The 14,257-nt window shown below is 33.8% G+C and overlaps 1 protein-coding gene across 1 annotated transcript in view; it reads right to left on the bottom strand.

Annotated features, from left to right (window-relative positions):
- Positions 1-12,829, bottom strand: part of C10H1orf185 (chromosome 10 C1orf185 homolog) — a 48,803-nt gene extending 35,974 nt beyond the window's left edge. The window contains exons 1-2 of the mRNA XM_071618734.1: positions 12,814-12,829; positions 2,848-2,953 (exon numbers count right to left, since the gene is read on the bottom strand). Of these exons, the coding sequence (XP_071474835.1) occupies positions 2,848-2,953; positions 12,814-12,829 (122 nt within the window). The remainder of the gene's footprint in view (positions 1-2,847; positions 2,954-12,813) is intronic.
- Between the last annotated feature and the right edge of the window lie 1,428 nt (positions 12,830-14,257).

The raw sequence follows: 14,257 nt of genomic DNA, 5'->3' as shown, positions 1-14,257 counted from the left end.
TTGAAGGTATGAGGTTGGTTCTAACCTCTATTATAGTGGTCTATATGGGAGATAATGATAAATTGGGTGAGTAATGGTTGGGCATAATGGAGAGAAATGAATAGATGTGAGCAATTTTTTTGAGGTAAAATAAAACTTGGTGATGGATTTAGTGTGGATAGGGCAGAGAGAGGGAGTTTTTTAGAAGAAAAACAATCTTTGGCTTCACATTTTCCTCCAGCTACTAACCATTAGTCAACTTCTCCTCACAAAAATAACTTCTTGAAAGAGCTGTCTATATGTCAATTTTCTTACCTCTTGTTTTCTCCTCAAAGGAGAATTTCTGAACCCATCTCTCCACCAACACTTCATCAAAGTGACCAATGACCTCCATATTGCCAAATCTGAAAATAATTTATTTCTCCTCATCTTTCTCAACTTAAGCACCTTCAACATAACTGGCTGACACCTCCTTATAACAATTTTTAATTTTGACTTTGTTGGCACCATACCTTTTTTTTCCCCCCCTCAGATGGTGTTGATTCTTTCTACTCTTCTGCTAGATTTCATCATGGTAGGATGAAGTGTGTAGTACTAGTTCTCTTTCTCTTTTGACAATCACTCCCTGGTTATTCTCATCAGGTTCTAGCCTTTAGATACTCTCTGTATATCAAATCTTCAACCCTGTCTTCTCTCCTGAAGTTTATGTGTATATTCAACTGCCTATGTGACATTTCCACTTTGATGTCTAATACACTTTTCTATAGGCTTTCAAGCTTATATCCCAAACTGATCTCCTACTTTATCACCACTCCCCCAAATTGATCCCGTTATGATAATTTCCTCATCAAAGAAAATGGGAAAACCAATTACTCAGTTGCTCACCACAAAAACTTACACATCAGCATTAATTCTGTCATTTCACTTATCTTTCCTTACTTCATTTAATCTATCAACACGTCCTGATTCTACCTGCAAAACACATTCCAAATCCAGACCTTTCTTTTCATCTCCTTTATGTTAATATTAGTTCAAGACACCATCACCTCTCACATGGACTAAATAGCCTCCTAGGTTGTCTATCTGCTTTCATTCTTGCTTTCTTAAAATTCAGGCTTCACAGAGAAATAAGAAACATCTTTAAAAAATATAAACCAGAACTCTTATACATTGATGTTGGGAGTACACATTCACTTTGGAAAACTATTCAGCAGTTTCTTATAAACTTAATCATATGATCTAACAATTCTACTCTTAGGTATTTATCTAAGAGAATTGAAAATGTGTGTACAAAAAATTTACATAAGAATGTCCATGGTAACCATCCCTGAAAGCTAAAACTTGGAAACAATTCCAATCCACTAATAGAAGAATTAAAAAAAAGTATTTTTGTTCATACAATGGTATACTACTTATTATTAAAAACAACAGACTGTGGGGACTGGGGTTGTGACTCAGTGGAAGAGCGCTTGCCTAGCATGTGTGAGGTACTGGGTTTGTTTCTCAGCACTGTATATAAATAAATAAAACAAAGGTCCATTGACAACTAAAAAATATTTAAAAAATAAAAAAAATAAAAACAACAGACTTGATAAATGTAACAAATATATCTAAAAAATATTATGGTGAGTGAAAAAAGCAGACATAAAGAAGTCCATATGATTCTGCTTAAGTTCAAGAATAGGCAAAATTAAACTATGACAATAGAAAGCAGAATAATGGTTGCCTCTGAGGTAGGACATAGGAATTAACGCCTGGAAAAGAACATGATGGAACTTTTAAGGTGTTAAAGATTTTCATATTTTGACTGGGGTGGTTACATAAATATTTATTGAAATTTATCACTGTGCATTTAAAACCTGTATGCTCCATTGTATGTTAATTATACCTCAACTTTAAATTCTTTTTTAAAGTATTTTTTTTAGTTGTAATTGGACACATGTGAGGCATCTCCTGACCACTTTATTTATTTGTTCATTATCTGTCTCCTGCAGTGGTACTGTTAAGTCTATGCGACAGAAACTTTGTCTGACTTGTGCACAGTTGTATAATCAATTCCTAGAACAATGTCAGACAGCCAATAAATATTGGAAGAAAGAATAAGTCAATAATTTCTTGGTTTCTGATTTGTACATGTGGATGGGTACCACTTAGTCATTTGCTGAGACAGGGAATATTAGAAGAGTAATATGTGGGAAAATCATGTTGCAATTTACATTTTTAAACATCAGACAATGCAAATACTGATATGATTGAATAATTAGAAGCACCAGATTTTAGAATGAAAGGAAGGAGGTTTCAAATAATATTTATTTTTTTCTGTTTCTGGCAAGACACTACTACTTCTGGACCATACCAAAGCATTCTGTCAGTTCTTTTCTTAGCTGTCTCCTAAAGAAAGAGTTTATTTCCCTCTCAGCAATGTTTTTAACCTCAAATTGAAGTTGAAATTTTAAAAATTTCTAGCTTTATATTACAATCAGTCTCATGATTTCTTGAAAATAAAATAGGATTTATTATTCTTCAAAATTTTCATGCATAAGGGTTGCTATCTTACTCGAGTTCTTTGGGCTACTTAAATAAATATATGTATGTATATATTTTTAGTGGTAGTGGGAACAATACCTTTTATTTATTTATTTTTATATGGTGCTGAGGACCAAACCCAGTGCTTCACACTTGCTCTACCACTGAGCTACAGCTACAGCCCCTGGGCTATTTAAAACATAAAGCCTTCCCTCCCCAACCAAAGGTTCTACAACCAAATCCAAGATTACAAAATCAATACTGTTATAGTTACTTAAGTTTAATGCTATTTGAAAAAGCCCTTTGAATTTTTAAAAGAAAAACTATTCTAATAAAACTTACCTTCGTTTGCAAATTAGGAACCACAAAGCAGATGCCAAAGCAAAGAAACCAATTCCCAAACTAACAGCACCAGCAGCCAGAAAATAGGTTAAGTAGTTATAAAAACCTATACAAAAAAATTATAAAAGATTATTTCATGTATGTATCTTCATTCTCTACGTAAATTTAAATTATATAATCTTCCAAGTAATATAGTATAGTGTGAAGATTCTGGGACATTGGGAGACCTGAATATTCATCCTGTGTTATTCTAATAACTTGAAAACTCCAAGTTAGAAAATGGCATAGAGCCCCCTGCAGATTAGGTCCTAGGGCACATTACTTTGACCTTGCCAGGATTTGAAACCTAGATTTGTTTTTGTACAGCTGTCTCCTCCTCCTCCTCCTCCTCCTCCTCCTCCTCCTCCTCCTCCTCCTCCTCCTTTTTCTGGTTTTCTCCCTTCCCAGACTATCTGTAAATTTTTGTTATTCCTTTGGTATCAATACTGATAGACCTCTGACACAAGAAGGTTTAAATGAATTCTAGGATTCATATTATCTCTGGGTGTGGTGGTAAATGCCAGTAATCTCAAAGATTCTGGCACCTGAGGTAGGAGGATCACAAGTCTGAGGCCAGCCCGTAGCTTTTAAACTTTAAAAAAATTTAAAGAATTTTTTTAAAGGATTGGGAATGTAGCTCAGGGATAGTCTCTGGATTCAATACCCAGTATAATACATATATTCATATTATTAATCACTATAAGGAGGCAAGTAAAGAAAATAAAGGAATAAATATGAGGAATTTGTTTATTTTTTTAAATCAAAGTTGCCTTTTATTCATTCACCATAAACTACTGATTTTAAGAATGTATTTAATTGCTTGGATTTTAAGATTTAAGAAACCTTTAAAAATTTTATTTCCACTTTAAGGAACTGTAAAATATCCAGGTCAAAAACTAAATGAAGGCAATAGAAAATACTAGCATATCACAAATTTTGTAATTGTGAAATTTTATAATCTGGGAATTTTACAATATAGAAATTTTATGATATAGGATTTACAGTTTTACTCCTTAATTTTACAAATGGCAAAATTGAGGTCCATGTAAGAGAATTAACTGAACTAAGATTGTGCAGCAAATTAATCCTAGTGTTTTGGTTTTTTTCTATAATCACTGCTATGAAACATTTTAATGCTGGTATATTAAAAATAATAAGGAATAATACTGAGGATGGTGGTGCACATCTGTAATCACAGAGACTCGGGAGGCTGGAGGATTGCAAGTTCAAGGCTAGCCTCAGCAATTTAGCAAGGCCCTAAGCCACTTACTGAGACTCTGTCTCAAAAAATAAAAAGGGCTGGGGATGTTGCTCAGTGGGTAAGCACCTTGGATTCAATCCAATTAAATAAAGAAAGAAGAAAAAATAAAGTAGGTACTTATAGATAGTTTGGTTAAGTCTTCATTAAGGTTCTGAAAGACACTACCTAAGCATAAAACAAACTGCAGAAACTCTCACAGAAGGCAATATAGAATCTAACTGAGGAATAGATGATTTGGGAAGGAGGGTTAAAAAGTATAAAACTGGGCTGGGGTTGTGGCTCAGTGGTAGAGCTCTCACCTAGCATGTGTGAGGCCCTGGGTTCGATCCTCAGCACCACATGAAATAAAGATATTGTGTCCATCTACAACTAAAAAATAAATATTTTTTAAAAAAGAAGTATAAAACTAATTGAAGATCTTTTTATGGGAACATATAATCAAGTTTCACTAAGGATATGACATGATTTTTGTTTCCATATTTGTGTTATTTCCCAAGCAAATTCCAGTTTCATGATAGTATCTCTCAACCCTTGGTTTTCTTTGGATTCAGAACTGTCTACATTGAGGAATTAACAACATGAAAACACCATGAGCATGCTGGGCTCTGAGATCTGTTTGCAATCTGCAAGAAACAAGCAAAACCCCAAAACCAAAGAAACAAGGCAAGACCTAGTCCAAACTATCCTCTGGCACAGTGAATGAATCCATATGACCAATATCTCTGAGAGAAGAGAGCTCTGAGTCGTCAACAAAAGTCCAATTTGAAACAGGACCAATGAGGAATCTTAGAAATGAAAATTTCAAAACTTTAAAATGGAGTAAACCCTTCTTTGAAAACAAAGAATAAATGAAATAAAATATAGTCCTGAGAAATTTATCCAATTACACAAAGAAATGAAAATATGATAAAAAAATTATGAGACATGGAAAAGCTCAAGAGTACATAACATAAAACCAAAAGGATTCTTTCTCTTTCCTCTCTCCCTCCCTTCCTTTCTTCCCTTCTCTCTCTCTCTCTCAAAAAAAAAAAAAAAAAAAAAAAATTCCCAAACCCAAAAGAATGCCAGGCGTGGTGATGTACACCTAAAATCCTTATGACCCCAAAGGATGAAGCAGGAGGATTTGAAGTTTGAGGCCAGCCAGCCTCAATTTAGTGAGATCCTGTCTCAAAAAAAAAAAAAAAAATGGAACCACCATTTGACCCAGCTATCCCACTCCTCCGTCTATACCCACAGGACTTAAAAACAGCACACTTCAGGGACACAGCCACATCAATGTTTATAGCAACACAATTCACAATAGCTGAACTGTGGAACCAACCTAGATGCCCATGAGTTGATGAATGGATAAGGAAAATGTGGTATATATACGCAATGGAGTACCATTCCGCATTAAAAGAGAATAAAATCATGGCATTTGCAGGTAAATGGATGGAGTTGGAGAATATAATGCTAAGTGAAGTCAGCCAATCCCAAAAAACCAAATGCTGAATGTTTTCTCTACTACAAGGATGCTGATTCATAATGGGTTTGGGGCAGAGCCTAGGAGGATTAGTCAAACCCTAGATAGAGCAAAGGGGAGGGCAGGGAAGGGAGGGGTCATGGGGGTAGGAAATACAGTGGAATGAGATGGACATCATTACCCTAAGTACATGTATGATGACACAAATGGTGTGAATCTACTTTGTGTACAACCACATATGAAAAATTGTGCTCTATATGTATAATATGAATTGTAATGCATTCTGCTATCATATATAACAAATTAGAGTAAAAAAATTGCCTTCAATATAAAAAATAAATAAATAAGGGCTGGGTTGTGGCTCAGTGGTAGAGCGCTTACCTACCATGCGTGAGGTATTGAGTTTGATCCTCAGCACCACATAACAATAAAATAAAGATACTGTGTCTACCTATAACTAAAATATAAATATTTAAATGAATGAATGAATGAATGAATAGATAAAAATGGGCTGGGGCTGTAATTCAGTGGTAGAGCACCCCCGGATTCAATCCCCAGTACTGCAAAAACAAAAGCCAGGAGTTCCACTAACTTTGTTCTTTTTTATGGTGCTGGGAATCAAATCCAGGGCCTTGCACATGTCAGGCAAGAGCCCTACAACTGAACTACACCCCCAGCCCAAAAGCAGTTTCAAAAGAGATTACAAAATAAACAGTACTCAGAAATAAAACCCAAAGTTTTTTATATTAACATTTTAATTTACATATTGTAAAACATACATTTTGTGTGTGCACTTCTTGACAAATACAGAGTGTTTAATCACACTGAAACCAAGCTACAAAGCACTTCCATTACTTGTCCTTTCCAAATTTCTTAATTCTGTCTCTGGGATCCCTCACTAAATGCTAGTAACCACTGATTATTTTTTATCCTTATAATTTTTGTTTTCCAGAATTTCATGTAAATGGAATAAAAAGGCATGTAGCCTTTTGAGTCTGCTTTTCACTTAGCATAGTACATGTAAATTTCATCCATGTTGTTATATATGTCAATAGTTTGTTTCCTTGTATTGCTGATTAATATTTTATTTTATAGATGTACCACAGTTTGCTTTTTCCTTGGATGAGAGACATTTGAGTTGTTTCCAGTTCAAGGAGTTAGGAATAAAATTATTACATACTTGCATATAGGTCTTTGTTTGAACATAAGTTTTTATTTCAATATTTTCATGCAGCAAGTATTTGTTAAACTTTATAAGAAATTGCCAAACTACTTTCTAGAGGGGTTGTGGCACCTTTCTTTCTCACCAGCCATTCCAATTGCTCTGTATTACCACCACCACTTGTACTACCAGTTTCATTTTAGCCATTCTAATAGATGCGTAGATATTTCATTATGGTTGCAATTTGCATTTCCTTATTAAATAATGATGTTGAACATCTTTTAATGTGCTTATTTGCCATTCACATATCTTCTTCAGTGATGCATCTATATAAATCTTTGCTGAGTTTTGAGAATTCTTTATATATTCTAGGTACAAGTCTTAGATTTAGAAACATTTTCTCCCAGGCTATGACTTGCCTTTTCAATTCTCTCAATAGTGTCATTAAAAATCAAAACATTTTTCATTTTGGAGATGTCCAATTTACAATTTTGTTATTTTATGGATTATTCTTACAGGTCCTTTAAGAACTCTTTGCCTAACACAGGTCACAAATATTTTCTCCTATATTTTCCTTTAAATGTTTATAGTAAATACTAGATACACCAGGGACTGTTCAAAGTGCTTTACATATATTAACTTGATTCTCACAACAACCCAATGAATTAAATACTATCATTTCTTCACTGTGATGAGAAAATAGATAAGTCAAAGGCATACAAATGCCAAGTGGGGGGAATGAGATTAATTTAAATCGCTAAGGTCCTTCCTTATCTAGATTGATAGAGACCATGAATATTTTTAGACTTCATTAGCAAAACAGTTTAAGGATGTTTAAGTTTAAGAGTATCATAGAAGAGAATATTTAAGTAGCCAAAACACATGTGAAAACTGTGTTGATTATCAAGGAGGAGCAAATTAAACCACTATATGATATTATGATGTCCAAAATGAAAAAGACAGAATATAATGTCCAAAATGAAAAAGACAGAATACATCAAAAATTGACAAGAAAAGAGTAAATTGAACTTTCACTGGATGCTGGTAGCAATGTACAATACTTTGGGAAACTGTTTGGCACTATCATTAAAACTAAATATATGCATATCCTATGATCCAGAAATTCAACTGTTAAGCATATATCTGACTGAAGAGCACAAACATTTTCACAAAAACATGTTTATAGCAGCACTATTTGAGATAACTCACAAATTGGAAACTCCCCAAATTTCAGCAGAAATTGAATGGATAAATTTAGAAAACTGAATTGACTAAAGAAAACAAAATGTCCCACACTAATGGGAAAGAATGGATTATAGCCATGCAAGACAAAGTGGATAAATTTCAATAGACATAATGTTGGGCAAAAGAAGTCAAACACAGAGTTCAAACACAGACATTCAAGGGTAGTTTTTGGGTGCTGGATATAAATAAATGTGTGTGTGTGTGTGTGTGTTTTTAGTGAAACTTCATCAAGCTTAACATTTATGGCTTATGAGTAAAATAAATCTATATATTAGTATGAATAGAGCTGAAACACATAATGTTCAGTTAAAAAAGTTAAGTTCCATAAATTTAACTTCAATAATTTCAGCTGATTCTGATTTAATTTATGAACATTGAAAGAAACACAAAATAATACTTTTAAAAATTAAATATAAGTATTAAAATACACCAAATTCATGATGTTAGTTGACTCTGACTATGGATGAATTATAGACTTTGTAATGTTTCATACCTTAAAAAAGTCAAAGCTTTAACACTCATAGACCACCCCCGCCCTGGAAATGCTCATTTAGGAGGACATCCATGGATGTCTGTTGTCCTTTTTTTCTTTTCATTTTTCTAATTTTCTCAAATATTTAAAAAATGTAAAAGTAATATAATCTCAATTTTGGAAGACGAAGAAGAGGAAGTAAAAGGAGAAGAAGAAAAAGAGAAATATTTGTATTAAGAGAATAAACACTGGCTATTCCTGGAGTACAGGCTTATAGGTAAAAATTTCCAGATTTTTCAGTATATTCAAAATGTCTGTCATGGATATCTTAGAAAAATCAGGGTAAAAATTGAAACCTAACATGTAATTCCTGGCTCCTCTACTTAGTTGCAACAAGTATCCTTGTAGTAAGTACCTTCTCTATTTTTATCACTGTAGCCCGCTGGACTTTCATCTCCTTTGCCTAAGAGAAATGACAGCACTTTTCCACACAAAGCCACAGGCATGGATGTTCACAGTGACTTGACGTCAGTGGCCCAGCACTGGGAACAAGCCAAAGGTCTATCATGGCAATACAGAAACAGAGTGGTATATGAAGCAAATGGAATAGTCCCAAGCATTAAAATCAATAACTAAGGCTACTCAACAAATATGAACAAGGCTCAAAATAATTATGCTGAATGAAAGAAGAATATGGATTGCCCCCTATACAATTAAGCAGTGATATTAATGAATTAAGCAATGATACAGTGTCTTCTGCTGAGATTAGGTGAGCATCATGACTGAGCAAAGCACTGCCACATCAGGGTCACCTGAACACACAATGCAATTCCATTCATATAAAGCTTTAGTAAATGGAAACCCTCCTATCCTGACAGCATACCAGAGGCTGCCCGGTACTGGGGACAACGGTGAGAGGTCAACAGATTATGAAGGATTATGAAAACATTGCCATACTTTACAGAATGAGGAAATGCCCATTATCTTGCTTTTGTTGATGACTTCACATGTGCACATATGTCAAAACTTTAAATTCTATGATTTAATATATAGTTTATGGTCTATCAGTTATACCCCAATAAAGCAGAAAAGCAATAAATCAACTGCATGTTTCAATGAAAAAAAAAAAAAGATCTTTTCTTCCCTCTTAAAAATTCTTCAGCAGGGCAGAAAATAGGTCTGATGAGCACACCTTCCAGTCTTTGGTTTAAAGGTACCATTGACTTATTTACATCTCAGGGGAATTCCAATGAGATCTAAGGATTCCAAAAGTTTCTAAATCACTCTACCAAGAAAATGATAAATTATTTGCTAACACCTTCAAGTCATACTTTTTCCTCTAAAATATAAAATGAGAAGGCTTGACTCAGTGATCACCAAGTTCTGCTCCCATTCTGAAGGTGTAGTAAATAGATTTAATTTAGTGACATATACAAACCTAGTATTTTTACTTCTTGACTCTGTCCTTAAATATTCTATCCAAAGTAATGATTCCTCACTTTCAACCATCATTTAACATGTCAATGTTTCTTTGTCTTTAATAATTATTATCATAGTCTTCTCTACTTCTTGGCTTATTATCTGTCTTCTTCCATTATAAGATGAGTTTCTTTCACCATGGCATTCTCAGAATGTAGAATACTGACTGGTTACTCAAAAAGTGGTTGAAGTCAATGAATGAAAGATAGGCACTGAATGGTAGTATTAAGGAAATGAATAATATAAGGTTGTTTCCCTCAAGAAGTACATTTCTTAGTAGGAAGGACATACATGTAAAAAATGTTTTTAAGTATTATAGATGTTATAATGAAAGAAACAAGTACAACATAAAGACATAGGAAAATCTATAAAGGGGAAAGTTTAAAGAAAAACATTGCCTGAGAATGTTCTATTACCAAATTCTTGTCAAGAACTGGTGATTCAACAGTAAATGATACATGATCATGGAGCTTCAATCTGGAAGGTGAAAAGACATTTAAAAAGATGTATTCCCTAAAATATTCCAAGTGCTATGTTAGTGCTCTGTTCACAATGCTACAACAGAAGGATTCTGACCTAGTGCAGGAACAGTTTTCTAGAGATGACCCCTGAGCTGAATCTGACATAATTTAAGAAATAGCTAGCCAAAGGGATGTAGTCTTAAGCCTGGTTATGACTTTTTCATCTCAAAGTAGACAAAACTCACCCTCTACTTCATAATTGATCATTTTCTTATATACAGCCAAAATTCTTTTTTTTTGGCGGGGGGGGGGGGGCAGTTTTAACCAGGGATTAAACTCAGGGGCACTCTATCACTGAGCCACATCCTCAGCCCTATTTTGTATTTTATTTAGAGACAGAGTCTCTCTGAGTTGCTTAGTGCCTTTGCTTTTGCTGAGGCTGGCTTTGAACTTGCAATCCTCCTACCTCAGTCTCCCTAGCTGCTGGGATTATAGGTGTGTGCCACTCATCTGGCCTACAGCCAAAAATTCTTTTTTAAAAATTCCTATTTTCCTGTAACTTCTATTTCCAAGGTGATTAAAAACTTCATGAATACTAAATTACAAGGTATGTAATATAAATTTGCATGCTTTTTCTTTTATTTCTGTCTATGCCTTTACTGCCCTTGGGGGTCCCTCTTCCATAGTCTATCTATATCTGTTACATATTTATATGTTATATATCCATCTATTAAACCAGAATTACAAGGAATTGTACTAGTATTTCAGGTATTTTTTTTTTTTGCAATGCTCCCAGAATGGTAAACACTGCTTTATTTTTTTGAGTAATTACAAACTACCTTTTTTTAAAATTACAAACTACCTCTTTGTTTTATTCTTTTGAAGTTTTGCTAGATTTCAGTCTCAAACTTATACTATTTACAAATGGTTTACTCCAATTTAAGAAATATCTGTTGAGGGGCTGGGGTTGTGGCTCAGAGGCAGAGCGCTCGCCTACCATGCATGAGGCACTGGGTTCGATCCTTAGCACCACATAAAAATAAAATAAAGATATTAAAAAAAAAGAAATATCTGTAGAATACCAGTAGTTCACTCTGGATGACATTGTGCAGAACACCAAAAAGATAGGCAATAGGAAGTTTAAAAAATCTGTTTAAATAAAAATTCTCACCCTAAGTTTTAAAATTCTATAATAAAATATAAGCAGAGTTGATACACAAGCAGTACATAAAGTTGTCCATACTGATCTTTTTTTATAGTGTGTGTCTTCTTTGATTGGATATAAGCTTAACTGGACCTGTGAGCTTGAAATTTTTACCCATTATGTTGATCAAATTTTAATGTTCTCCCTTGAATAATGAGAATCATACTGTCTCAAAAAATTACAGTATGAAATAAGAAAATGTTTCAAGAAATTAATAATAATAATAATAATAATAATAAACAGAAAGGTATTTTAAATTTAAAATAAATATAGCAGGTCATAAAGCAAGATTTATAAAATTAATATTATATATATCAATTCTCTGACAATAATAAAATTCATTTCTAAATTAATAATCTAAAATATAGCCTAAGAAAAGCTTCCATGCTTCTGGAAATTTAAAATCGCACTGAAAATGGCTCATATTAAATAATAAATCTATGGGAATTAGAAAACAATAAAACTAGCTGATAATAAAAGTACTATGTATAAGTATTTGCAACAACACACCTATAACAAAATCTAAGGGACATGTATAGCTCTAAATGCATATGTTAGAAAAGAAGATTGAAAAACAATGAATTTAGCATCTAAATCGCAAGTTGAAAAAGACCAAATAATAATAATAATAATAATAATAATAATGATAATGATAATATAATAATAAACCCAGATAACATAGAGGAAGGAAATAATAAAAAAACAGAAGTTAATGAAATAAAAATTATGATTCTGTTGAAGACTTCCGAAATTGACCAATCTCTAGTCAGATTAACCAAATTAAAATATTTGAAGGCATAAGTTAACAATACTAAAAATGAAGAAAAGCATAATTACAGACATAAATAAAATACTTTCAATAAATTTATGTTAATATATTTTAAAACTTATATAAAATAATGTATACCTAAAAAATGACTTACAAAAAGTGACTCAAGAGGTAATAGAAACCTAAATGAATATGTATCCATTAAATTGAATTAGCAGTTACTAACTTTCCCCCAAAGAAAACAGCAGGGACTAGTAGCTTTACAATTTCTATTGTATACCCATTTTCAAGTATTTCTTATCTTATACAAGCTCTTCCAGAGAACAGAAAGAGATTTCTAGCTGTTTGTCCAAATACATTTTCCTCTTCTTCCCAGGCAAAAAGCTAGACTACATGTCCCAGCTTCCCATACCATTAGGTGAAGCCATGTGACTGAGTTCTAACCAATGGAATTTGAGTGGAAGTGATGTCACAAAAACCTCTCATTTTACTTTTCTCCACGTTCTCTCTCCAGACTGAAATAGAGATGATCCCCAGGAAAACCTTGGAAGCCAACATATCACCATCATAAGTCAACTGAATCTAATTAACACTATAGAAAATTCAATCCAACAACAGAAGAATGCATATTCTTTTCAAGTGCATGTGGTACATTCTCTAATAGTTGAAAATCATTGAAACTTCTAAATAATACATTTCTAAGTAATCCATGAGCAAAAAGAGAAAGTCTCGAATTAAAATAGAAAATATTTTCAACAAATAAAATGAAAACAAGATTTATGGAATGCCACTCTCTAAAACAGTACTTAAGAGGTTTAATCTACCATTTTTTTCATAAAAGGGGCAATCCTCTATCTTTATAAATTGTAGAATGTGAGAAGCCTCTCTGAATGAACACACCTTCCAGTCCTGATGTAGGGGGCTTTGACCAATTACTACATTTTGTAGTGACTTGGGCGTTGCCCCAGCTTGGATAGCAAAATATGACTTCAGGTGTATCTGCTGGGGTTGAGTTACACTCACCTGCTTCCTTGTAATCCTAACCCTTGTAATCCTGCCCTTTTTTGGATAGAACTTTCTAAGAAATGCATCCCCCACCCCCCAAATAAAAGCCTATTTCCGAACATGCTTCCCTCTTTCTGGTCAGCCTCTTGTGACTTTCTCTTGCTCTCCCTTTTGGGGGGCTTGAGGCCAAGAGCCAGGGAAAGCCATCTTGAAGCTTGTGTAAAGGTAATTTGTGTCTGTGTTTTATTTTGCATCATCCCAAATTCACACAAGTGACCTTAATTCAGCCACCTGCACTGGACGGGGGCAATAATAGAACCAACAGTATACTACATATTTCATGAAAAAGTCATTGCACTTTTATTCTCAATGCATTATAGACCTAGATGTTGTAATGTAATGGCTTATATGGACTATGAAAGAGGTTTTAGAAATAATTATTTCTGATTACTTCTACAATGACTTATATAGATATTTAACCAGCTCTTTTTCCTGTTCTTCACTGCAGGTACTTTTTAACTTTCTCCTTTTTTGCTCAAGGCCAAGGCAGGAGGATCACAGTTTTGAGGCCAGCCTCAGCAGATTAGTGATACTCTGTTTCAAAGTAAAAAATAAAAAGGTCTGGATGTAGCTCAGTGATAAAGCACCCCTAAGTTCAATCTTCAGTATCACAAAAAAAAAAAAAAAAAAGAAAGAAAGAAATGACTCAGGTCAGAGCTGGTACACCCACAGAAAGCCATGCCTGACTCTTCACAGTCATTATAAGGACAACTCCATAATGTCAGAATCCACTGAGCTGAGCAGTTAGATTTGAGCACTCAGCTGGGTGTGGTGGTGCATGCCTGATTCCC

The sequence above is a fragment of the Marmota flaviventris genome, chromosome 10 (assembly GCF_047511675.1).
Source record: "Marmota flaviventris isolate mMarFla1 chromosome 10, mMarFla1.hap1, whole genome shotgun sequence".
Lineage (NCBI taxonomy): Eukaryota > Metazoa > Chordata > Mammalia > Rodentia > Sciuridae > Marmota > Marmota flaviventris.
Note: the sequence above shows the minus strand (reverse complement) of the source record. Positions and strands in the feature narration are given on the sequence as shown.